The following is a 25,986-nucleotide window of genomic DNA, read 5'->3' on the forward strand; positions in this document are numbered from 1 at the left end:
GTGAAGGAGGGTAGATTTCAGGGTCATCAGCACAAAGGCAGAAATGAGGTGAGAGGGGCGGAGAGGCAGCAGGGTGTCTGGCCTGCAAAGAATGGGGACAGAATCCATTCTCAGCGTAATACGCCCATGTCAGAGGCTCTGCAGCACCTGAGTGTGGTGGCTGGGGCTGAATCGCCAGAGTGTTCCTGCAGCATTGGGCCAGGACCCAGCAGAGATGGGGGAAGAGGACCGAGACAAAGTTGTAAAAGGAAAGGATGCCCGGATCTGGGTGTAAGGTAACAGGAATGGAGGTGCATGGACGTATCTGGGTGTAAGGTAACAGGAATGGAGGAGGATGGACGTATCTGGGTGTAAGGTAACAGGAATGGAGGTGCATGGACGTATCTGGGTGTAAGGTAACAGGAATGGAGGTGCATGGACGGAACTGGGTGTAAGGTAACAGGAATGGAGGAGGATGGCCGTATCTGGGTGTAAGGTAACAGGAATGGAGGAGGATGGCCGTATCTGGGTGTAAGGTAACAGGAATGGAGGAGGATGGAAGTATCTGGGTGTAAGGTAACAGGAATGGAGGTGCATGGACGGATCTGGGTTTAAGGTAACAGGAATGGAGGTGCATGGACGGATCTGGGTGTAAGGTAACAGGAATGGAGGTGCATGGACGGATCTGGGTGTAAGGTAACAGGAATGGAGGTGCATGGACGGATCTGGGTGTAAGGTAACAGGAATGGAGGTGCATGGACGGATCTGGGTGTAAGGTAACAGGAATGGTGGTGTATGGACGGATCTGGGTGTAAGGTAACAGGAATGGAGGAGGATGGACGTATCTGGGTGTAAAGTAACAGGAATGGAGGTGCATGGAAGTATCTGGGTGTAAGGTAACAGGAATGGAGGTGCATGGAAGCATCTGGGTGTAAGGTAATAGGTATGGAGGTGCATGGACGTATCTGGGTGTAAGGTAATAGGTATGGAGGTGCATGGACGGATCTGGGTGTAAGGTAACAGGAATGGAGGAGGATGGACGTATCTGGGTGTAAGGTAACAGGAATGGAGGAGGATGGACGTATCTGGGTGTAAGGTAATAGGAATGGAGGAGGATGGACGTATCTGGGTGTAAGGTAATAGGAATGGAGGAGGATGGACGTATCTGGGTGTAAGGTAACAGGAATGGAGGTGCATGGACGTATCTGGGTGTAAGGTAATAGGAATGGAGGTACATGGACGTATCTGGGTGTAAGGTAATAGGAATGGAGGTACATGGACGTATCTGGGTGTAAGGTAATAGGAATGGAGGTACATGGACGTATCTGGGTGTAAGGTAACAGGAATGGAGGTGCATGGACGTATCTGGGTGTAAGGTAATAGGAATGGAGGTACATGGACGTATCTGGGTGTAAGGTAATAGGAATGGAGGTACATGGACGTATCTGGGTGTAAGGTAATAGGAATGGAGGTACATGGACGTATCTGGGTGTAAGGTAATAGGTATGGAGGAGGATTGTCAGAGCAGGAGCACAGCGTTGGAGAAGTCACAGAAATGATCCAGGGATTGCCCGTCTCAGTGGACACCCCCTTCCCTCCAATCTGCAAGGGTCGGGGAGGTCCTGTCCAAAGGCAATTTTCACACAATGACTGATAGTAAGTCAGTATCAAGCCCCACCTCCAGGGGGCGCCCTTTATCCCACTGTAAGTGTTTTACGTATGGCTGAAGAATGAGGACATACGTGACTGGATACATACGTGACTGGCTGGACTGCAGAGTGTTTATCAGCTGGGACATGGAGAGCGCCAACTCCTCCTGCAGAGACAGAACATGTTCACACACCGGGCAAGAGACAGCGACCGCACACCCACATAGACCGCACACATGGCGAGACAGCGACCACACTTTCACATAGACCGCACACCCACATAGACGGGGCAAGAGGCAGCGAGCACACACATGAGGCGAGACAGCGACCGCACTCCCACATAGATGGGGCGAGAGATGGTGAGCACACACACGGGGTAAGACAGCTCCCATACGCCCGCACAGACAGGGCGACCCGCACAGACAGGGCGACCCGCACAGACAGGGCGACCCGCACAGACAGGGCGACCCGCACAGACAGGGCGACCCGCACAGACAGAAGTGGACAGTGCCAATTTTGGACACAAGCTACCTATGTTTTCAGTCTGCGACTACACACCTGCCAAGACAGACAGGGCGAGATGGAGCCCGCACAGACAGGGCGAACGCACAACCGCACAGACAGGGCGAACGCACAACCGCACAGACAGGGCGAACGCACAACCGCACAGACTCCACTAACTCATTACCTGGAGCAGCGGTTTATCCTGCATCCACATACAGTAAAAGAGACCCTTCCAGATCTTGCAGAACTCTTCAGCTGTGAATCCCCCTGACCAGAAATGAGAATAATAAGTGATACACCCCATCCCCCCTCACCATCATCATTTGTCCCTTATCCCCCCTCCCCTACCCCCAATCCCCCCATATCTTCTCCCATTGTACCCCCTCCTACATCTGCTCCATGCACAGTACAACCATATAATACCATCTCACCAATAAAGGCACTAACACTGGGGTCTTGGAGTGGGGGGAAGGGGCAGTATCATTGGGGACTTGGGGCAGCGAACCTACGTACATGGGGGGGGGGCAGTGAAAAGGACGGGATGATATCAGGTGTGCGGGGTAGTATTTTGGGGCAATGAAGGAACACTACCTCGCACACCTGATATCATCCCGTCCCTTTCACTGCCCCCCCCATGTACATAGGTTCGCTGCCCCAAGTCCCCAATGATACTGACCCCTTCCCCCACCCTAATACCCCAGTGGTAGTGCCCCCTCCCCCCCTTGCTTTCTGTGCCCAGTTAATTGCCCCCTTCTCCTCCTGTGCCCAGTAAATTGCCCCCTTCTCCCCCCCTGTGCCCAGGTAATTGCCCCCTTCCCCCCCGTGCCCAGGTAATTGCCCCCTTCTCCCCCCCTGTGCCCAGGTAATTGCCCCCTTCTCCCCCCCCTGTGCCCAGGTAATTGCCCCTTCTCCCCCCCCTGTGCCCAGGTAATTGCCCCCTTCTCCCCCGTGCCCAGGTAATTGCCCCCTTCTCCCCCCTGTGCCCAGGTAATTACCCCCTTCTCCCCCCTTTGCCCAGGTAATTGCCCCCTTCTCAACCCCTGTGCCCAGGTAATTGCCCCCTTCTCAACCCCTGTGCCCAGGTAATTGCCCCCTTCTCCCCCCTGTGCCCAGGTAATTGCCCCCTTCTCCCCCCTGTGCCCAGGTAATTGCCCCCTTCTCACCCATGTGCCCAGGTAATTGCCCCCATCTCAACCCCTGTGCCCAGGTAATTGCCCCCATCTCAACCCCTGTGCCCAGGTAATTGCCCCCATCTCAACCCCTGTGCCCAGGTAAGTGCCCCCATCTCAACCCCTGTGCCCAGGTAAGTGCCCCCATCTCAACCCCTGTGCCCAGGTAAGTGCCCCCATCTCAACCCCTGTGCCCAGGTAATTGCCCCCTTCTCCCCCCTGTGCCCAGGTAATTGCCCCTTCTCCCCCCTGTGCCCAGGTAATTACCCCCTTCTCCCCCCTGTGCCCTGGTAATTGCCCCCTTCTCCCCCCTTTGCCCTGGTAATTGTCCCCTTCTCCCCCCCCTGTGCCCAGGTAATTGCCCCCTTCTCCCCCCTGTGCCCAGGTAATTACCCCCTTCTCCCCCCTTTGCCCAGGTAATTGCCCCCTTCTCCCCCTCTGTGCCCAGGTAATTGCCCCCTTCTCAACCCCTGTGCCCAGGTAATTGCCCCCTTCTCCCCCCTGTGCCCAGGTAATTGCCCCCTTCTCCCCCCTGTGCCCAGGTAATTGCCCCCTTCTCACCCATGTGCCCAGGTAATTGCCCCCATCTCAACCCCTGTGCCCAGGTAATTGCCCCCATCTCAACCCCTGTGCCCAGGTAATTGCCCCCATCTCAACCCCTGTGCCCAGGTAATTGCCCCCATCTCAACCCCTGTGCCCAGGTAAGTGCCCCCATCTCAACCCCTGTGCCCAGGTAATTGCCCCCTTCTCCCCCCTGTGCCCAGGTAATTGCCCCTTCTCCCCCCTGTGCCCAGGTAATTGCCCCCATCTCCCCCCTTTGCCCTGGTAATTGTCCCCTTCTCCCCCCCTGTGCCCAGGTAATTGCCCCCTTCTCCCCCATGTCACGCAGTGTTACTCCCCCGTACCCCGTGTCCCCGCTCTCTCACCGGTCGGAGCGGCGCTCCGGGCCCTCAGGTAACCCCGCAGTTTGCGCAGCGCCCGGTCCCGGCTCCGCTTGTCATTGGCCGCCAGCCTCTGCGCCAGCTGTACGGAGGGATCCTCCATGCTGCTACCGGGCACGTTGTGCTGCTGGCGCCGGGGGATGACGACATTCACAACCGAAACAGCCGTCACACTATATAGCGACATGACCCCGACACCGGCGCCATCTTCCCGGGGTCATTCCCGTGGTCCTCTATGTGGCTGGTCTCCGGAAACATGGCGGCGCTGCTCCGGACACCGGGGACACAATCTGATTCACCTGACACTACGCTCAGCTACCTCAGAGCATGTTGTTAGCTCCCTGTGTGTAAGTGGTAATAATTACATGTATGTGATGTCCCTGTGTGTAAGGGGTAATAATTACATGTATGTGATGTCCCTGTGTGTAAGGGGTAATAATTACATGTATGTGATGTCCCTGTGTGTAAGGGGTAATAATTACATGTGTGTGATGTCCCTGTGTGTAAGGGGTAATAATTACATGTGTGTGATGTCCCTGTGTGTAAGGGGTAATAATTACATGTGTGTGATATCCCTGTGTGTAAGGAGTAATAATTACATGTGTGTGATGTCCCTGTGTGTAAGGGGTAATAATTACATGTATGTGATGTCCCTGTGTGTAAGGGGTAATAATTACATGTATGTGATGTCCCTGTGTGTAAGGGGTAATAATTACATGTATGTGATGTCCCTGTGTGTAAGGGGTAATAATTACATGTATGTGATGTCCCTGTGTGTAAGGGGTAATAATTACATGTGTGTGATGTCCCTGTGTGTAAGGGGTAATAATTACATGTGTGTGATATCCCTGTGTGTAAGGAGTAATAATTACATGTGTGTGATGTCCCTGTGTGTAAGGGGTAATAATTACATGTATGTGATGTCCCTGTGTGTAAGGGGTAATAATTACATGTATGTGATGTCCCTGTGTGTAAGGGGTAATAATTACATGTATGTGATGTCCCTGTGTGTAAGGGGTAATAATTACATGTATGTGATGTCCCTGTGTGTAAGGGGTAATAATTACATGTGTGTGATGTCCCTGTGTGTAAGGGGTAATAATTACATGTGTGTGATATCCCTGTGTGTAAGGGGTAATAATTACATGTATGTGATGTCCCTGTGTGTAAGGAGTAATAATTACATGTGTGTGATGTCCCTGTGTGTAAGGGGTAATAATTACATGTATGTGATGTCCCTGTGTGTAAGGGGTAATAATTACATGTGTGTGATGTCCCTGTGTGTAAGTGGTAATAATTACATGTATGTGATGTCCCTGTGTGTAAGGGGTAATAATTACATGTGTGTGATGTCCCTGTGTGTAAGGGGTAATAATTACATGTGTGTGATATCCCTGTGTGTAAGGGGTAATAATTACATGTATGTGATGTCCCTGTGTGTAAGGAGTAATAATTACATGTGTGTGATGTCCCTGTGTGTAAGGGGTAATAATTACATGTATGTGATGTCCCTGTGTGTAAGGGGTAATAATTACATGTGTGTGATGTCCCTGTGTGTAAGGGGTAATAATTACATGTGTGTGATGTCCCTGTGTGTAAGGGGTAATAATTACATGTGTGTGATGTCCCTGTGTGTAAGGGGTAATAATTACATGTATGTGATGTCCCTGTGTGTAAGGAGTAATAATTACATGTGTGTGATGTCCCTGTGTGTAAGGGGTAATAATTACATGTATGTGATGTCCCTGTGTGTAAGGGGTAATAATTACATGTGTGTGATGTCCCTGTGTGTAAGGGGTAATAATTACATGTGTGTGATGTCCCTGTGTGTAAGGGGTAATAATTACATGTATGTGATGTCCCTGTGTGTAAGGGGTAATAATTACATGTGTGTGATGTCCCTGTGTGTAAGGGGTAATAATTACATGTATGTGATGTCCCTGTGTGTAAGGGGTAATAATTACATGTGTGTGATGTCCCTGTGTGTAAGGGGTAATAATTACATGTGTGTGATGTCCCTGTGTGTAAGTGGTAATAATTACATGTGTGTGATGTCCCTGTGTGTAAGGGGTAATAATTACATGTGTGTGATGTCCCTGTGTGTAAGGGGTAATAATTACATGTATGTGATGTCCCTGTGTGTAAGGGGTAATAATTACATGTGTGTGATGTCCCTGTGTGTAAGGGGTAATAATTACATGTGTGTGATGTCCCTGTGTGTAAGGGGTAATAATTACATGTATGTGATGTCCCTGTGTGTAAGGGGTAATAATTACATGTATGTGATGTCCCTGTGTGTAAGGAGTAATAATTACATGTGTGTGATCTCCCTAATAATTACATGTATGTGATACCCCTGTGTGTAAGGAGTAATAATTACATGTGTGTGATGTCCCTGTGTGTAAGGGGTAATAATTACATGTGTGTGATGTCCCTGTGTGTAAGGGGTAATAATTACATGTGTGTGATGTCCCTGTGTGTAAGGGGTAATAATTACATGTGTGTGATGTCCCTGTGTGTAAGGGGTAATAATTACATGTGTGTGATGTCCCTGTGTGTAAGGGGTAATAATTACATGTGTGTGATGTCCCTGTGTGTAAGGGGTAATAATTACATGTGTGTGATGTCCCTGTGTGTAAGGGGTAATAATTACATGTGTGTGATCTCCCTAATAATTACATGTATGTGATATCCCTGTGTGTAAGGAGTAATAATTACATGTGGGTGATCTCCCTGTGTGTAAGGGGTAATAATTACATGTGTGTAAGGGGTAATAATTACATGTGTGTGATCTCCCTGTGTGTAAGGGGTAATAATTACATGTCTGTGATGTCCCTGTGTGTAAGGGGTAATAATTACATGTATGTGAGCTCCCTGTGTGTAAGGGGTAATGGTTACTTGTGTGTGATGTCCTAAATCACACTGATCTGTGTATGTTTCTGCCAAACTCGCAGATCAGGAGGTGGTCTATTTGAAACTTCAATTTAGCTGCGAGTTTGCTACAATTACACCTGAGATTGTAATCTCGAATCTTGGTAAATTCCCCAGTTGTATCTTTTTGAGTACTTCTGAGTTTGGCCGATGGTGAGTTTATTCAACTTTGCAATCTCACCCGAGTTGATCAGTGTAAAGAGAGAGAACTCACCAGAGTTGATCAGTGTAAAGAGAGAAATCTCACCCGAGTTGATCAGCGTAAAGAGAGAAATCTCACCCGAGTTGATCAGTGTAAAGAGAGAAATCTCACCTGAGTTGATCAGTGTAAAGAGAGAGATCTCACCCGAGTTGATCAGTGTACAGAGAGAGACATCTAACCCGAGTTGATCAGTGTAGAGAGAAATCTCACCCGAGTTGATCAGTTTAAAGAGAGATATCTCACCCGAGTTGATCAGTGTAAAGAGAGAAATCTCACCCGAGTTGATCAGTGTAAAGAGAGAGATCTCACCCGAGTTGATCAGTGTAAAGAGAGAAATCTAAGTTGATCAGTGTAAAGAGAGAAATCTCACCCGAGTTTATCAGTGTAAAGAGAGAGATGTCACCCGAGTTGATCAGTGTAAAGAGAGAGATGTCCCCCGAGTTGATCAGTGTAAAGAGAGAGATCTCACCCGAGTTGATCAGTGTAAAGAGAGAGATCTCACCCGAGTTGATCAGTGTAAAGAGAGAGATCTCACCCGAGTTGATCAGTGTAAAGAGAGAGATCTCACCCGAGTTGATCAGTGTAAAGAGAGACATCTCACCCGAGTTGATCAGTGTAAAGAGAGACATCTCACCCGAGTTGATCAGTGTAAAGAGAGAAATCTAAGTTGATCAGTGTAAAGAGAGAAATCTCACCCGAGTTGATCAGTGTAAAGAGAGAAATCTCACCCGAGTGGATCAGTGTAAAGAGAGAAATCTCACCCGAGTTGATCAGTGTAAAGAGAGACATCTCACCCGAGTTGATCAGTGTAAAGAGAGACATCTCACCCGAGTTGATCAGTGTAAAGAGAGAAATCTAAGTTGATCAGTGTAAAGAGAGAGATCTCACCCGAGTTGATCAGTGTAAAGAGAGAAATCTCACCCGAGTTGATCAGTGTAAAGAGAGACATCTCACCCGAGTTGATCAGTGTAAAGAGACATCTCACCCGAGTTGATCAGTGTAAAGAGAGACATCTCACCTGAGTTGATCAGTGTAAAGAGAGACATCTCACCCGAGTTGATCAGTGTAGAGAGAAATCTCACCCGAGTTGATCAGTTTAAAGAGAGAAATCTCACCCGAGTTGATCAGTGTAAAGAGAGAAATCTCACCCGAGTTGATCAGTGTAAAGAGAGAGATCTCACCCGAGTTGATCAGTGTAAAGAGAGAAATCTAAGTTGATCAGTGTAAAGAGAGAAATCTCACCCGAGTGGATCAGTGTAAAGAGAGAAATCTCACCGGAGTGGATCAGTGTAAAGAGAGAAATCTCACCCGAGTTGATTAGTGTAAAGAGAGAGATCTCACCCGAGTGGATCAGTGTAAAGAGAGAATTCTCACCCGAGTGGATCAGTGTAAAGAGAGAAATCTCACCCGAGTGGATCAGTGTAAAGAGAGAAATCTCACCCGAGTGGATCAGTGTAAAGAGAGAAATCTCACCCGAGTGGATCAGTGTAAAGAGAGAAATCTCACCCGAGTGGATCAGTGTAAAGAGAGAAATCTCACCCGAGTGGATCAGTGTAAAGAGAGAATTCTCACCCGAGTGGATCAGTGTAAAGAGAGAAATCTCACCCGAGTGGATTAGTGTAAAGAGAGAGATCTCACGAAATCTCACCCGAGTGGATCAGTGTAAAGAGAGAAATCTCACCCGAGTGGATCAGTGTAAAGAGAGAAATCTCACCCGAGTGGATCAGTGTAAAGAGAGAAATCTCACCCGAATGGATCAGTGTAAAGAGAGAAATCTCACCCGAGTGGATCAGTGTAAAGAGAGAAATCTCACCCGAGTGGATCAGTGTAAAGAGAGACATCTCACCCGAGTTGATCAGTGTAAAGAGAGAAATCTAAGTTGATCAGTGTAAAGAGAGAGATCTCACCCGAGTTGATCAGTGTAAAGAGAGACATCTCACCCGAGTTGATCAGTGTAAAGAGAGACATCTCACCCGAGTTGATCAGTGTAAAGAGAGACATCTCACCCGAGTTGATCAGTGTAAAGAGAGACATCTCACCCGAGTTGATCAGTGTAGAGAGACATCTCACCCGAGTTGATCAGTTTAAAGAGAGAAATCTCACCCGAGTTGATCAGTGTAAAGAGAGAAATCTCACCCGAGTTGATCAGTGTAAAGAGAGAGATCTCACCCGAGTTGATCAGTGTAAAGAGAGAAATCTAAGTTGATCAGTGTAAAGAGAGAAATCTCACCCGAGTGGATCAGTGTAAAGAGAGAAATCTCACCGGAGTTGATCAGTGTAAAGAGAGAAATCTCACCCGAGTTGATTAGTGTAAAGAGAGAGATCTCACCCGAGTGGATCAGTGGAAAGAGAGAATTCTCACCCGAGTGGATCAGTGTAAAGAGAGAAATCTCACCCGAGTGGATCAGTGTAAAGAGAGAAATCTCACCCGAGTGGATCAGTGTAAAGAGAGAAATCTCACCCGAATGGATCAGTGTAAAGAGAGAAATCTCACCCGAGTGGATCAGTGTAAAGAGAGACATCTCACCCGAGTGGATCAGTGTAAAGAGAGACATCTCACCCAAGTGGATCAGTGTAAAGAGAGAAATCTAAGTTGATCAGTGTAAAGAGAGAGATCTCACCCGAGTTGATCAGTGTAAAGAGAGACATCTCACCCGAGTTGATCAGTGTAAAGAGAGACATCTCACCCGAGTTGATCAGTGTAAAGAGAGACATCTCACCCGAGTTGATCAGTGTAAAGAGAGACATCTCACCCGAGTTGATCAGTGTAGAGAGAAATCTCACCCGAGTTGATCAGTTTAAAGAGAGAAATCTCACCCGAGTTGATCAGTGTAAAGAGAGAAATCTCACCCGAGTTGATCAGTGTAAAGAGAGAGATCTCACCCGAGTTGATCAGTGTAAAGAGAGAAATCTAAGTTGATCAGTGTAAAGAGAGAAATCTCACCCGAGTGGATCAGTGTAAAGAGAGAAATCTCACCGGAGTGGATCAGTGTAAAGAGAGAAATCTCACCCGAGTGGATCAGTGTAAAGAGAGAGATCTCACCCGAGTGGATCAGTGTAAAGAGAGAATTCTCACCCGAGTGGATCAGTGTAAAGAGAGAAATCTCACCCGAGTGGATCAGTGTAAAGAGAGAAATCTCACCCGAGTGGATCAGTGTAAAGAGAGAAATCTCACCCGAGTGGATCAGTGTAAAGAGAGAAATCTCACCCGAGTGGATCAGTGTAAAGAGAGAATTCTCACCCGAGTGGATCAGTGTAAAGAGAGAAATCTCACCCGAGTGGATTAGTGTAAAGAGAGAGATCTCACGAAATCTCACCCGAGTGGATCAGTGTAAAGAGAGAAATCTCACCCGAGTGGATCAGTGTAAAGAGAGAAATCTCACCCGAGTGGATCAGTGTAAAGAGAGAAATCTCACCCGAGTGGATCAGTGTAAAGAGAGAAATCTCACCCGAGTGGATCAGTGTAAAGAGAGAGATCTCAACCGAGTGGATCAGTGTAAAGAGAGAGATCTCACCCGAGTGGATCAGTGTAAATAGAGAAATCTCACCCGAGTGGATCAGTGTAAATAGAGAAATCTCACCCGAGTGGATCAGTGTAGAGAGAAATCTCACCCGAGTTGATCAGTTTAAAGAGAGAAATCTCACCCGAGTTGATCAGTGTAAAGAGAGAAATCTCACCCGAGTTGATCAGTGTAAAGAGAGAGATCTCACCCGAGTTGATCAGTGTAAAGAGAGAAATCTAAGTTGATCAGTGTAAAGAGAGAAATCTCACCCGAGTTGATCAGTGTAAAGAGAGAGATGTCACCCGAGTTGATCAGTGTAAAGAGAGAGATGTCACCCGAGTTGATCAGTGTAAAGAGAGAGATCTCACCCGAGTTGATCAGTGTAAAGAGAGATCTCACCCGAGTTGATCAGTGTAAAGAGAGAGATCTCACCCGAGTTGATCAGTGTAAAGAGAGACATCTCACCCGAGTTGATCAGTGTAAAGAGAGACATCTCACCCGAGTTGATCAGTGTAAAGAGAGAAATCTAAGTTGATCAGTGTAAAGAGAGAAATCTCACCCGAGTTGATCAGTGTAAAGAGAGAAATCTCACCCGAGTGGATCAGTGTAAAGAGAGAAATCTCACCCGAGTGGATCAGTGTAAAGAGAGACATCTCACCCGAGTGGATCAGTGTAAAGAGAGACATCTCACCCGAGTTGATCAGTGTAAAGAGAGACATCTCACCCGAGTTGATCAGTGTAAAGAGAGACATCTCACCCGAGTTGATCAGTGTAAAGAGAGAAATCTAAGTTGATCAGTGTAAAGAGAGACATCTCACCCGAGTTGATCAGTGTAAAGAGAGAAATCTCACCCGAGTTGATCAGTGTAAAGAGAGACATCTCACCCGAGTTGATCAGTGTAAAGAGAGACATCTCACCCGAGTTGATCAGTGTAAAGAGAGACATCTAACCCGAGTTGATCAGTGTAGAGAGAAATCTCACCCGAGTTGATCAGTTTAAAGAGAGAAATCTCACCCGAGTTGATCAGTGTAAAGAGAGAAATCTCACCCGAGTTGATCAGTGTAAAGAGAGAGATCTCACCCGAGTTGATCAGTGTAAAGAGAGAAATCTAAGTTGATCAGTGTAAAGAGAGAAATCTCACCCGAGTGGATCAGTGTAAAGAGAGAAATCTCACCGGAGTTGATCAGTGTAAAGAGAGAAATCTCACCCGAGTTGATTAGTGTAAAGAGAGAGATCTCACCCGAGTGGATCAGTGTAAAGAGAGAATTCTCACCCGAGTGGATCAGTGTAAAGAGAGAAATCTCACCCGAGTTGATCAGTGTAAAGAGAGAAATCTCACCCGAGTTGATCAGTGTAAAGAGAGAAATCTCACCCGAGTGGATCAGTGTAAAGAGAGAAATCTCACCCGAGTGGATCAGTGTAAAGAGAGAAATCTCACCCGAGTGGATCAGTGTAAAGAGAGAAATCTCACCCGAGTGGATCAGTGTAAAGAGAGAATTCTCACCCGAGTGGATCAGTGTAAAGAGAGAAATCTCACCCGAGTGGATTAGTGTAAAGAGAGAGATCTCACGAAATCTCACCCGAGTGGATCAGTGTAAAGAGAGAATTCTCACCCGAGTGGATCAGTGTAAAGAGAGAAATCTCACCCGAGTTGATCAGTGTAAAGAGAGAAATCTCACCTGAGTTGATCAGTGTAAAGAGAGAGATCTCACCCGAGTTGATCAGTGTACAGAGAGAGACATCTAACCCGAGTTGATCAGTGTAGAGAGAAATCTCACCCGAGTTGATCAGTTTAAAGAGAGATATCTCACCCGAGTTGATCAGTGTAAAGAGAGAGAACTCACCAGAGTTGATCAGTGTAAAGAGAGAAATCTCACCCGAGTTGATCAGCGTAAAGAGAGAAATCTCACCCGAGTTGATCAGTGTAAAGAGAGAAATCTCACCTGAGTTGATCAGTGTAAAGAGAGAGATCTCACCCGAGTTGATCAGTGTACAGAGAGAGACATCTAACCCGAGTTGATCAGTGTAGAGAGAAATCTCACCCGAGTTGATCAGTTTAAAGAGAGATATCTCACCCGAGTTGATCAGTGTAAAGAGAGAAATCTCACCCGAGTTGATCAGTGTAAAGAGAGAGATCTCACCCGAGTTGATCAGTGTAAAGAGAGAAATCTAAGTTGATCAGTGTAAAGAGAGAAATCTCACCCGAGTTTATCAGTGTAAAGAGAGAGATGTCACCCGAGTTGATCAGTGTAAAGAGAGAGATGTCCCCCGAGTTGATCAGTGTAAAGAGAGAGATCTCACCCGAGTTGATCAGTGTAAAGAGAGAGATCTCACCCGAGTTGATCAGTGTAAAGAGAGAGATCTCACCCGAGTTGATCAGTGTAAAGAGAGAGATCTCACCCGAGTTGATCAGTGTAAAGAGAGACATCTCACCCGAGTTGATCAGTGTAAAGAGAGACATCTCACCCGAGTTGATCAGTGTAAAGAGAGAAATCTAAGTTGATCAGTGTAAAGAGAGAAATCTCACCCGAGTTGATCAGTGTAAAGAGAGAAATCTCACCCGAGTGGATCAGTGTAAAGAGAGAAATCTCACCCGAGTTGATCAGTGTAAAGAGAGACATCTCACCCGAGTTGATCAGTGTAAAGAGAGACATCTCACCCGAGTTGATCAGTGTAAAGAGAGAAATCTAAGTTGATCAGTGTAAAGAGAGAGATCTCACCCGAGTTGATCAGTGTAAAGAGAGAAATCTCACCCGAGTTGATCAGTGTAAAGAGAGACATCTCACCCGAGTTGATCAGTGTAAAGAGACATCTCACCCGAGTTGATCAGTGTAAAGAGAGACATCTCACCTGAGTTGATCAGTGTAAAGAGAGACATCTCACCCGAGTTGATCAGTGTAGAGAGAAATCTCACCCGAGTTGATCAGTTTAAAGAGAGAAATCTCACCCGAGTTGATCAGTGTAAAGAGAGAAATCTCACCCGAGTTGATCAGTGTAAAGAGAGAGATCTCACCCGAGTTGATCAGTGTAAAGAGAGAAATCTAAGTTGATCAGTGTAAAGAGAGAAATCTCACCCGAGTGGATCAGTGTAAAGAGAGAAATCTCACCCGAGTGGATTAGTGTAAAGAGAGAGATCTCACCCGAGTGGATCAGTGTAAAGAGAGAATTCTCACCCGAGTGGATCAGTGTAAAGAGAGAAATCTCACCCGAGTGGATCAGTGTAAAGAGAGAAATCTCACCCGAGTGGATCAGTGTAAAGAGAGAAATCTCACCCGAGTGGATCAGTGTAAAGAGAGAAATCTCACCCGAGTGGATCAGTGTAAAGAGAGAAATCTCACCCGAGTGGATCAGTGTAAAGAGAGAATTCTCACCCGAGTGGATCAGTGTAAAGAGAGAAATCTCACCCGAGTGGATTAGTGTAAAGAGAGAGATCTCACGAAATCTCACCCGAGTGGATCAGTGTAAAGAGAGAAATCTCACCCGAGTGGATCAGTGTAAAGAGAGAAATCTCACCCGAGTGGATCAGTGTAAAGAGAGAAATCTCACCCGAATGGATCAGTGTAAAGAGAGAAATCTCACCCGAGTGGATCAGTGTAAAGAGAGAAATCTCACCCGAGTGGATCAGTGTAAAGAGAGACATCTCACCCGAGTTGATCAGTGTAAAGAGAGAAATCTAAGTTGATCAGTGTAAAGAGAGAGATCTCACCCGAGTTGATCAGTGTAAAGAGAGACATCTCACCCGAGTTGATCAGTGTAAAGAGAGACATCTCACCCGAGTTGATCAGTGTAAAGAGAGACATCTCACCCGAGTTGATCAGTGTAAAGAGAGACATCTCACCCGAGTTGATCAGTGTAGAGAGACATCTCACCCGAGTTGATCAGTTTAAAGAGAGAAATCTCACCCGAGTTGATCAGTGTAAAGAGAGAAATCTCACCCGAGTTGATCAGTGTAAAGAGAGAGATCTCACCCGAGTTGATCAGTGTAAAGAGAGAAATCTAAGTTGATCAGTGTAAAGAGAGAAATCTCACCCGAATGGATCAGTGTAAAGAGAGAAATCTCACCGGAGTTGATCAGTGTAAAGAGAGAAATCTCACCCGAGTTGATTAGTGTAAAGAGAGAGATCTCACCCGAGTGGATCAGTGGAAAGAGAGAATTCTCACCCGAGTGGATCAGTGTAAAGAGAGAAATCTCACCCGAGTGGATCAGTGTAAAGAGAGAAATCTCACCCGAGTGGATCAGTGTAAAGAGAGAAATCTCACCCGAATGGATCAGTGTAAAGAGAGAAATCTCACCCGAGTGGATCAGTGTAAAGAGAGACATCTCACCCGAGTGGATCAGTGTAAAGAGAGACATCTCACCCGAGTGGATCAGTGTAAAGAGAGAAATCTAAGTTGATCAGTGTAAAGAGAGAGATCTCACCCGAGTTGATCAGTGTAAAGAGAGACATCTCACCCGAGTTGATCAGTGTAAAGAGAGACATCTCACCCGAGTTGATCAGTGTAAAGAGAGACATCTCACCCGAGTTGATCAGTGTAAAGAGAGACATCTCACCCGAGTTGATCAGTGTAGAGAGAAATCTCACCCGAGTTGATCAGTTTAAAGAGAGAAATCTCACCCGAGTTGATCAGTGTAAAGAGAGAAATCTCACCCGAGTTGATCAGTGTAAAGAGAGAGATCTCACCCGAGTTGATCAGTGTAAAGAGAGAAATCTAAGTTGATCAGTGTAAAGAGAGAAATCTCACCCGAGTGGATCAGTGTAAAGAGAGAAATCTCACCGGAGTGGATCAGTGTAAAGAGAGAAATCTCACCCGAGTGGATCAGTGTAAAGAGAGAGATCTCACCCGAGTGGATCAGTGTAAAGAGAGAATTCTCACCCGAGTGGATCAGTGTAAAGAGAGAAATCTCACCCGAGTGGATCAGTGTAAAGAGAGAAATCTCACCCGAGTGGATCAGTGTAAAGAGAGAAATCTCACCCGAGTGGATCAGTGTAAAGAGAGAAATCTCACCCGAGTGGATCAGTGTAAAGAGAGAATTCTCACCCGAGTGGATCAGTGTAAAGAGAGAAATCTCACCCGAGTGGATTAGTGTAAAGAGAGAGATCTCACGAAATCTCACCCGAGTGGATCAGTGTAAAGAGAGAAATCTCACCCGAGTGGATCAGTGTAAAGAGAGAAATCTCACCCGAGTGGATCAGTGTAAAGAGAGAAATCTCACCCGAGTGGATCAGTGTAAAGAGAGAAATCTCACCCGAGTGGATCAGTGTAAAGAGAGAGATCTCAACCGAGTGGATCAGTGTAAAGAGAGAGATCTCACCCGAGTGGATCAGTGTAAATAGAGAAATCTCACCCGAGTGGATCAGTGTAAATAGAGAAATCTCACCCGAGTGGATCAGTGTAGAGAGAAATCTCACCCGAGTTGATCAGTTTAAAGAGAGAAATCTCACCCGAGTTGATCAGTGTAAAGAGAGAAATCTCACCCGAGTTGATCAGTGTAAAGAGAGAGATCTCACCCGAGTTGATCAGTGTAAAGAGAGAAATCTAAGTTGATCAGTGTAAAGAGAGAAATCTCACCCGAGTTGATCAGTGTAAAGAGAGAGATGTCACCCGAGTTGATCAGTGTAAAGAGAGAGATGTCACCCGAGTTGATCAGTGTAAAGAGAGAGATCTCACCCGAGTTGATCAGTGTAAAGAGAGATCTCACCCGAGTTGATCAGTGTAAAGAGAGAGATCTCACCCGAGTTGATCAGTGTAAAGAGAGAGATCTCACCCGAGTTGATCAGTGTAAAGAGAGACATCTCACCCGAGTTGATCAGTGTAAAGAGAGACATCTCACCCGAGTTGATCAGTGTAAAGAGAGAAATCTAAGTTGATCAGTGTAAAGAGAGAAATCTCACCCGAGTTGATCAGTGTAAAGAGAGAAATCTCACCCGAGTGGATCAGTGTAAAGAGAGAAATCTCACCCGAGTGGATCAGTGTAAAGAGAGACATCTCACCCGAGTTGATCAGTGTAAAGAGAGACATCTCACCCGAGTTGATCAGTGTAAAGAGAGACATCTCACCCGAGTTGATCAGTGTAAAGAGAGACATCTCACCTGAGTTGATCAGTGTAAAGAGAGAAATCTAAGTTGATCAGTGTAAAGAGAGACATCTCACCCGAGTTGATCAGTGTAAAGAGAGAAATCTCACCCGAGTTGATCAGTGTAAAGAGAGACATCTCACCCGAGTTGATCAGTGTAAAGAGAGACATCTCACCCGAGTTGATCAGTGTAAAGAGAGACATCTAACCCGAGTTGATCAGTGTAGAGAGAATTCTCACCCGAGTGGATCAGTGTAAAGAGAGAAATCTCACCCGAGTTGATCAGTGTAAAGAGAGAAATCTCACCCGAGTTGATCAGTGTAAAGAGAGAAATCTCACCCGAGTGGATCAGTGTAAAGAGAGAAATCTCACCCGAGTGGATCAGTGTAAAGAGAGAAATCTCACCCGAGTGGATCAGTGTAAAGAGAGAAATCTCACCCGAGTGGATCAGTGTAAAGAGAGAATTCTCACCCGAGTGGATCAGTGTAAAGAGAGAAATCTCACCCGAGTTGATTAGTGTAAAGAGAGAGATCTCACGAAATCTCACCCGAGTGGATCAGTGTAAAGAGAGAATTCTCACCCGAGTGGATCAGTGTAAAGAGAGAAATCTCACCCGAGTGGATCAGTGTAAAGAGAGAAATCTCACCCGAGTGGATCAGTGTAAAGAGAGAATTCTCACCCGAGTGGATCAGTGTAAAGAAAGAAATCTCACCCGAGTGGATCAGTGTAAAGAGAGAAATCTCACCCGAGTGGATCAGTGTAAAGAGAGAAATCTCACCCGAGTGGATCAGTGTAAAGAGAGAAATCTCACCCGAGTGGATCAGTGTAAAGAGCGAAATCTCACCCGAGTGGATCAATGTAAAGAGAGAAATCTCACCCGAGTGGATCAGTGTAAAGAGAGAAATCTCACCCGAGTTGATCAGTGTAAATAGAGAAATCTCACCCGAGTTGATTAGTGTAAATAGAGACATCTCACCCGAGTGGATCAGTGTAAAGAGAGAGATCTCACCCGAGTTGATCAGTGTAAAGAGAGAAATCTCACCCGAGATTGCAGTCTCGGACCAACACGATTCTTAGTAAATTGACCCCTCAGGGAGTGTTGCCGCTCTCCCCATTTGTCACACCCAGTACAAGCTTTTTCGGTTCTTTATGTAAATTGTACATGAATTATACAGTACTTTCTCAGCATACTGTATTACAATTCTTGCTCCGGCATTGCGTGCGCACGGCTAGCTGCGTATATTCGCCATATGCAGAATTGTACGACGGACCTCCCCTATGTGTACGATTGGACTCGGATTTGTACACTATTGTGGGTGCGACTGCGTATTCTTCAGCGTGACTGCATCTTTCCGCTAATGCTGCCACCCGATGGGTCTTGTATAGAGATGTCCACCGGCTGCAGCGCTAATCCGTCGCACTGCACATAAAGTCGCACCATCAAAGATTATGCCACCCCTACGGCAGGTGCAATTTCTCCGTCTGTACATGGCCACTAGGATCAGTCTCCAGACGCAGTCACTCGATGCCACATGCCCGCGTCTGGCTGGCCACTCCCCCCAGTACCACCCAGAAAAGCCCACTGAATCGCTTCTCTCTGCTTCTAAATTAGTTCTGCGTCTTTCAGCGGGAACCAATGGGGCGGATGCGGCGCAGACTGATAACATGAGTTTGTGTGCGGCATGGAGTCAGCGTGCACCCCGGGAATCAGCCCTTGTTATAGTCATCATCATGAGTGCGCTCTGTAACCTGAGCAGATCCTCCTAAAATCACTCATATTTACTCTTCTACTCTGCCGAGCCCGCAATTCTCAACACGCGCCTGCTCTGAGCTGAGGGTACATGGATGGCGCTCATACAGCCCGGTTACACCCCCTCGGTCACAGGTGGAGATGATACACCTGGTTCTGTAACACGTGCAGTGTGATAACATGGAAGGTGCTGTTAGAGCCCGGTTACACCCCCTCGGTCACAGGTGGAGATGGTACACCTGGTTCTGTAACACGTGCAGCGTGATAACATTGAAGGTGCTGTTACAGCCCGGTTACACCCCCTCGGTCACAGGTGGAGATGGTACACCTGGTTCTGTAACACGTGCAGTGTGATAACATGGAAGATGCTGTTACAGCCCGGTTACACCCCTCGGTCACAGGTGGAGATGGTACACCTGGTTCTGTAACACGTGCAGTGTGATAACATGGAAGGTGCTGTTAGAGCCCGGTTACACCCCCTCGGTCACAGGTTGAGATGGTACACCTGGTTCTGTAACACGTGCAGCGTGATAACATTGAAGGTGCTGTTACAGCCCGGTTACACCCCCTCGGTCACAGGTGGAGATGGTACACCTGGTTCTGTAACACGTGCAGTGTGATAACATGGAAGATGCTGTTACAGCCCGGTTACACCCCTCGGTCACAGGTGGAGATGGTACACCTGGTTCTGTAACACGTGCAGTGTGATAACATGGAAGGTGCTGTTAGAGCCCGGTTACACCCCCTCGGTCACAGGTGGAGATGGTACACCTGGTTCTGTAACACATGCAGTGTGATAACATGGAAGGTGCTGTTACAGCCCGGTTACGCCCCCTCGGTCACAGGTGGAGATGGTACACCTGGTTCTGTAAGACGTGCAGTGTGATAACATGGAAGGTGCTGTTACAGCCCGGTTACACCCCCTCGGTCACAGGTGGAGATGGTACACCTGGTTCTGTAACACGTGCAGTGTGATAACATGGAAGGTGCTGTTACTGCCCGGTTACGCCCCCTCGATCACAGGTGGAGATGGTACACCTGGTTCTGTAACACGTGCAGTGTGATAACATGGAAGGTGCTGTTACAGCCCGGTTACACCCCCTCGGTCACAGGTGGAGATGGTACACCTGGTTCTGTAACACGTGCAGTGTGATAACATGGAAGGTGCTGTTACAGCCCGGTTACACCCCCTCGGTCACAGGTGGAGATGGTACACCTGGTTCTGTAACACGTGCAGTGTGATAACATGGAAGGTGCTGTTACAGCCCGGTTACACCCCCTCGGTCACAGGTGGAGATGGTACACCTGGTTCTGTAACACGTGCAGTGTGATAACATGGAAGGTGCTGTTACAGCCCGGTTACACCCCCTCGGTCACAGGTGGAGATGGTACATCTGGTTCTGTAACACGTGCAGTGTGATAACATGGAAGGTGCTGTTACAGCCCGGTTACACCCCTCGGTCACAGGTGTAGATGGTACACCTGGTTCTGTAACACGTGCAGTGTGGTAACATGGAAGGCACTGTTACAGCCCGGTTAAACCCCCTCGGTTACAGGTGGAGATGGTACACCTGGTTCTGTAACACGTGCAGTGTGATAACATGGAAGGTACTGTTACAGCCCTGTTACACCCCCTCAGTCACAGGTGGAGATGGTACACCTGGTTCTATAACACGTGCAGTGTGATAACATGGAAGGTGCTGTTACAGCCCGGTTACACCCCCTCAGTCACAGGTGGAGATGGTACACCTGGTTCTGTAACATGTGCAGTGTGATAACATGGAAGGTTCTGTTACCGCCCGGTTACACCCCCTCGGTCACAGGTGGAGATGGTACACCTGGTTCTATAACACGTGCAGTGTGATAACATGGAAGGTGCTGTTACAGCCCGGTTACACCCCCTCGGTCACAGGTGGAGATGGTACACCTGGTTCTGTAACACGTGCAGTGTGGTAACATGGAAGGCACTGTTACAGCCCGGTTACACCCCCTCGGTCACAGGTGAAGGTGGTACATCTGGCTCTGTAACACGTGCAGTGTGATAACATGGAAGGTGCTGTTACAGCCCGGTTACACACCCTCGGTCACAGGTGGAGATGGTACACCTGGTTCTGTAAGACGTGCAGTGTGGTAACATTGAAGGTGCTGTTACAGCCCGGTTACACCCCCTCGGTCACAGGTGGAGATGGTACACCTGGTTCTGTAACACGTGCAGTGTGGTAAAATTGAAGGTGCTGCTACAGCCCGGTTACACCCCCTCGGTCACAGGTGGAGATGGTACACCTGGTTCTGTAACACGTGCAGTGTGATAACATGGAAGGTGCTGTTACAGCCCGGTTACACCCTCTCGGTCACAGGTGGAGATGGTACACCTGGTTCTGTAACATGTGCAGTGTGATAACATTGAAGGTGCTGTTACAGCCTGGTTACACCCCCTCAGTCACAGGTGAAAATGGTACACCTGGTTCTGTAACACGTGCAGTGTGGTAACATGGAAGGCACTGTTACAGCCCGGTTACACCCCCTCGGTCACAGGTGAAGGTGGTACATCTGGCTCTGTAACACGTGCAGTGTGATAACATGGAAGGTGCTGTTACAGCCCGGTTACACCCCCTCGGTCACAGGTGGAGATGGTACACCTGGTTCTGTAACAGGTGCAGTGTGATAACATGGAAGGTGCTGTTACAGCCCGGTTAAACCCCCTCGGTCACAGGTGGAGATGGTACACCTGGTTCTGTAACACGTGCAGTGTGATAACATGGAAGATGCTGTTACAGCCCGGTTACACCCCCTCGGTCACAGGTGAAGATGGTACACCTGGTTCTGAAACACGTGCAGTGTGGTAACATGGAATGTGCTGTTACAGCCTGGTTACACCCCCTCGGTCACAGGTGAAGATGGTACACCTGGTCCTGTAACACGTGCAGTGTGATAACATGGAAGATGCTGTTACAGCCCGGTTACACCCCCTCGGTCACAGGTGAAGATGATATACCTGGTTCTGTAACACGTGCAGTGCGGTAACATGGAAGGTGCTGTTACAGCCCAGTTACACCCTCTCGGTCACAGGTGGAGATGGTACACCTGGTTCTGTAAGACGTGCAGTGTGATAACATGGAAGGTGCTGCTACAGCCCGGTTACACCCCCTCGGTCACAGGTGAAGATGGTACACCTGGTCCTGTAACACGTGCAGTGTGATAACATGGAAGGTGCTGTTACAGCCCGGTTACACCCCCTCGGTCACAGGTGGAGATGGTACACCTGGTTCTGTAACACGTGCAGTGTGATAACATGGAAGGTTCTGTTACAGCCCGGTTACACCCCCTCGGTCACAGGTGGAGATGGTACACCTGGTTCTATGACACGTGCAGTGTGATAACATGGATGGTGCTGTTACAGCCCGGTTACACCCGCTCGGTCACAGGTGGAGATGGTACACCTGGTTCTGTAACACGTGCAGTGTGATAACATGGAAGGTGCTGTTACAGCCCGGTTACACCCCCTCGGTCACAGGTGGAGATGGTACACCTGGTTCTGTAACACGTGCAGTGTGATAACATGGAAGGTGCTGTTACAGCCCTGTTACACCCCCTCGGTCACAGGTGGAGATGGTACACCTGGTTCTGTAACACGTGCAGTGTGATAACATGGAAGGTGCTGTTACAGCCCGGTTACACCCCCTCGGTCACAGGTGGAGATGGCACACCTGGTTCTGTAACACGTGCAGTGTGGTAACATGGAAGGTGCTGTTACAGCCCGATTACACCCCCTCGGTCACAGGTGGAAATGGTACACCTGGTTCTGTAGCACGTGCAGTGTGATAACATGGAGGGTGCTGTTACAGCCCGGTTACACCCCCTCGGTCACAGGTGGAGATGGTACACCTGGTTCTGTAACACGTGCAGTGTGATAACATGGAAGGTGCTGTTACAGCCCGGTTACACTCCCTCGGTCACAGGTGGAGATGGTACACCTGGTTCTGTAACACGTGCAGTGTGATAACATGGAAGGTGCTGCTACAGCCCGGTTAGACCCCCTCGGTCACAGGTGGAGATGGTACACCTGGTTCTGTAACACGAGCAGTGTGGTAACATTGAAGGTGCTGCTTCAGCCCGATTACACCCCCTCGGTCACAGGTGGAGATGGTACACCTGGTTCTGTAACACGTGCAGTGTGGTAACATGGAAGGTGCTGTTACAGCCCGGTTAGACCCCCTCGGTCACAGGTGGAGATGGTACACCTGGTTCTGTAACACGAGCAATGTGGTAACATTGAAGGTGCTGCTACAGCCCGATTACACCCCCTCGGTCACAGGTGGAGATGGTACACCTGGTTCTGTAACACGTGCAGTGTGATAACATGGAAGATGCTGTTACAGCCCGGTTACACCCCTCGGTCACAGGTGGAGATGGTACACCTGGTTCTGTAACACGTGCAGTGTGATAACATGGAAGGTGCTGTTAGAGCCCGGTTACACCCCCTCGGTCACAGGTGGAGATGGTACACCTGGTTCTGTAACACATGCAGTGTGATAACATGGAAGGTGCTGTTACAGCCCGGTTACGCCCCCTCGGTCACAGGTGGAGATGGTACACCTGGTTCTGTAAGACGTGCAGTGTGATAACATGGAAGGTGCTGTTACAGCCCGGTTACACCCCCTCGGTCACAGGTGGAGATGGTACACCTGGTTCTGTAACACGTGCAGTGTGATAACATGGAAGGTGCTGTTACTGCCCGGTTACGCCCCCTCGATCACAGGTGGAGATGGTACACCTGGTTCTGTAACACGTGCAGTGTGATAACATGGAAGGTGCTGTTACAGCCCGGTTACACCCCCTCGGTCACAGGTGGAGATGGTACACCTGGTTCTGTAACACGTGCAGTGTGATAACATGGAAGGTGCTGTTACAGCCCGGTTACACCCCCTCGGTCACAGGTGGAGATGGTACACCTGGTTCTGTAACACGTGCAGTGTGATAACATGGAAGGTGCTGTTACAGCCCGGTTACACCCCCTCGGTCACAGGTGGAGATGGTACACCTGGTTCTGTAACATGTGCAGTGTGATAACTTGGAAGGTGCTGTTACAGCCCGGTTACACCCCCTCGGTCACAGGTGGAGATGGTACATCTGGTTCTGTAACACGTGCAGTGTGATAACATGGAAGGTGCTGTTACAGCCCGGTTACACCCCTCGGTCACAGGTGTAGATGGTACACCTGGTTCTGTAACACGTGCAGTGTGGTAACATGGAAGGCACTGTTACAGCCCGGTTAAACTCCCTCGGTTACAGGTGGAGATGGTACACCTGGTTCTGTAACACGTGCAGTGTGATAACATGGAAGGTACTGTTACAGCCCTGTTACACCCCCTCAGTCACAGGTGGAGATGGTACACCTGGTTCTATAACACGTGCAGTGTGATAACATGGAAGGTGCTGTTACAGCCCGGTTACACCCCCTCAGTCACAGGTGGAGATGGTACACCTGGTTCTGTAACATGTGCAGTGTGATAACATGGAAGGTTCTGTTACCGCCCGGTTACACCCCCTCGGTCACAGGTGGAGATGGTACACCTGGTTCTATAACACGTGCAGTGTGATAACATGGAAGGTGCTGTTACAGCCCGGTTACACCCCCTCGGTCACAGGTGGAGATGGTACACCTGGTTCTGTAACACGTGCAGTGTGGTAACATGGAAGGCACTGTTACAGCCCGGTTACACCCCCTCGGTCACAGGTGAAGGTGGTACATCTGGCTCTGTAACACGTGCAGTGTGATAACATGGAAGGTGCTGTTACAGCCCGGTTACACACCCTCGGTCACAGGTGGAGATGGTACACCTGGTTCTGTAAGACGTGCAGTGTGGTAACATTGAAGGTGCTGTTACAGCCCGGTTACACACCCTCGGTCACAGGTGGAGATGGTACACCTGGTTCTGTAACACGTGCAGTGTGGTAAAATTGAAGGTGCTGCTACAGCCCGGTTACACCCCCTCGGTCACAGGTGGAGATGGTACACCTGGTTCTGTAACACGTGCAGTGTGATAACATGGAAGGTGCTGTTACAGCCCGGTTACACCCTCTCGGTCACAGGTGGAGATGGTACACCTGGTTCTGTAACATGTGCAGTGTGATAACATTGAAGGTGCTGTTACAGCCTGGTTACACCCCCTCAGTCACAGGTGAAAATGGTACACCTGGTTCTGTAACACGTGCAGTGTGGTAACATGGAAGGCACTGTTACAGCCCGGTTACACCCCCTCGGTCACAGGTGAAGGTGGTACATCTGGCTCTGTAACACGTGCAGTGTGATAACATGGAAGGTGCTGTTACAGCCCGGTTACACCCCCTCGGTCACAGGTGGAGATGGTACACCTGGTTCTGTAACAGGTGCAGTGTGATAACATGGAAGGTGCTGTTACAGCCCGGTTAAACCCCCTCGGTCACAGGTGGAGATGGTACACCTGGTTCTGTAACACGTGCAGTGTGATAACATGGAAGATGCTGTTACAGCCCGGTTACACCCCCTCGGTCACAGGTGAAGATGGTACACCTGGTTCTGAAACACGTGCAGTGTGGTAACATGGAATGTGCTGTTACAGCCTGGTTACACCCCCTCGGTCACAGGTGAAGATGGTACACCTGGTCCTGTAACACGTGCAGTGTGATAACATGGAAGATGCTGTTACAGCCCGGTTACACCCCCTCGGTCACAGGTGAAGATGATATACCTGGTTCTGTAACACGTGCAGTGCGGTAACATGGAAGGTGCTGTTACAGCCCAGTTACACCCTCTCGGTCACAGGTGGAGATGGTACACCTGGTTCTGTAAGACGTGCAGTGTGATAACATGGAAGGTGCTGCTACAGCCCGGTTACACCCCCTCGGTCACAGGTGAAGATGGTACACCTGGTCCTGTAACACGTGCAGTGTGATAACATGGAAGGTGCTGTTACAGCCCGGTTACACCCCCTCGGTCACAGGTGGAGATGGTACACCTGGTTCTGTAACACGTGCAGTGTGATAACATGGAAGGTTCTGTTACAGCCCGGTTACACCCCCTCGGTCACAGGTGGAGATGGTACACCTGGTTCTATGACACGTGCAGTGTGATAACATGGATGGTGCTGTTACAGCCCGGTTACACCCGCTCGGTCACAGGTGGAGATGGTACACCTGGTTCTGTAACACGTGCAGTGTGATAACATGGAAGGTGCTGTTACAGCCCGGTTACACCCCCTCGGTCACAGGTGGAGATGGTACACCTGGTTCTGTAACACGT

The 25,986-nt window shown here is 48.4% G+C and overlaps 2 protein-coding genes across 6 annotated transcripts in view; one reads left to right on the forward strand and one right to left on the reverse strand.

The window, feature by feature from the left end:
* LOC148454221 (ribosomal RNA processing protein 1 homolog A-like) overlaps positions 1 to 4,443 on the reverse strand; it is a 55,584-nt gene extending 51,141 nt beyond the window's left edge. For 3 of the 4 annotated variants that reach the window (XR_015874826.1, XM_088461177.1, XM_088461178.1), the window contains exons 1-3: positions 4,228 to 4,443; positions 2,317 to 2,399; positions 1,738 to 1,795 (exon numbers count right to left, since the gene is read on the reverse strand). Coding sequence is in view for 3 of the 4 variants with exons in the window: in XM_088461177.1 (XP_088317303.1) it covers positions 1,738 to 1,795; positions 2,317 to 2,399; positions 4,228 to 4,429 (343 nt within the window). In the remaining variant the exon portion in view is untranslated. The remainder of the gene's footprint in view (positions 1 to 1,737; positions 1,796 to 2,316; positions 2,400 to 4,227) is intronic. The other variant, XM_088461176.1, reaches the window with a different exon arrangement.
* Positions 4,444 to 4,528: 85 nt separating this feature from the next.
* Positions 4,529 to 25,986, forward strand: part of HSF2BP (heat shock transcription factor 2 binding protein) — a 153,263-nt gene continuing 131,805 nt past the window's right edge. For both annotated transcript variants that reach the window (XM_088461181.1, XM_088461182.1), the window contains exon 1: positions 4,529 to 4,589. In XM_088461181.1, the coding sequence (XP_088317307.1) occupies positions 4,570 to 4,589 (20 nt within the window). In that variant the 5' untranslated portion in view covers positions 4,529 to 4,569. The remainder of the gene's footprint in view (positions 4,590 to 25,986) is intronic.

The sequence above is a fragment of the Taudactylus pleione genome, unplaced genomic scaffold (assembly GCF_031769625.1).
Source record: "Taudactylus pleione unplaced genomic scaffold, aTauple2 ptg001024l, whole genome shotgun sequence".
NCBI lineage: Eukaryota > Metazoa > Chordata > Amphibia > Anura > Myobatrachidae > Taudactylus > Taudactylus pleione.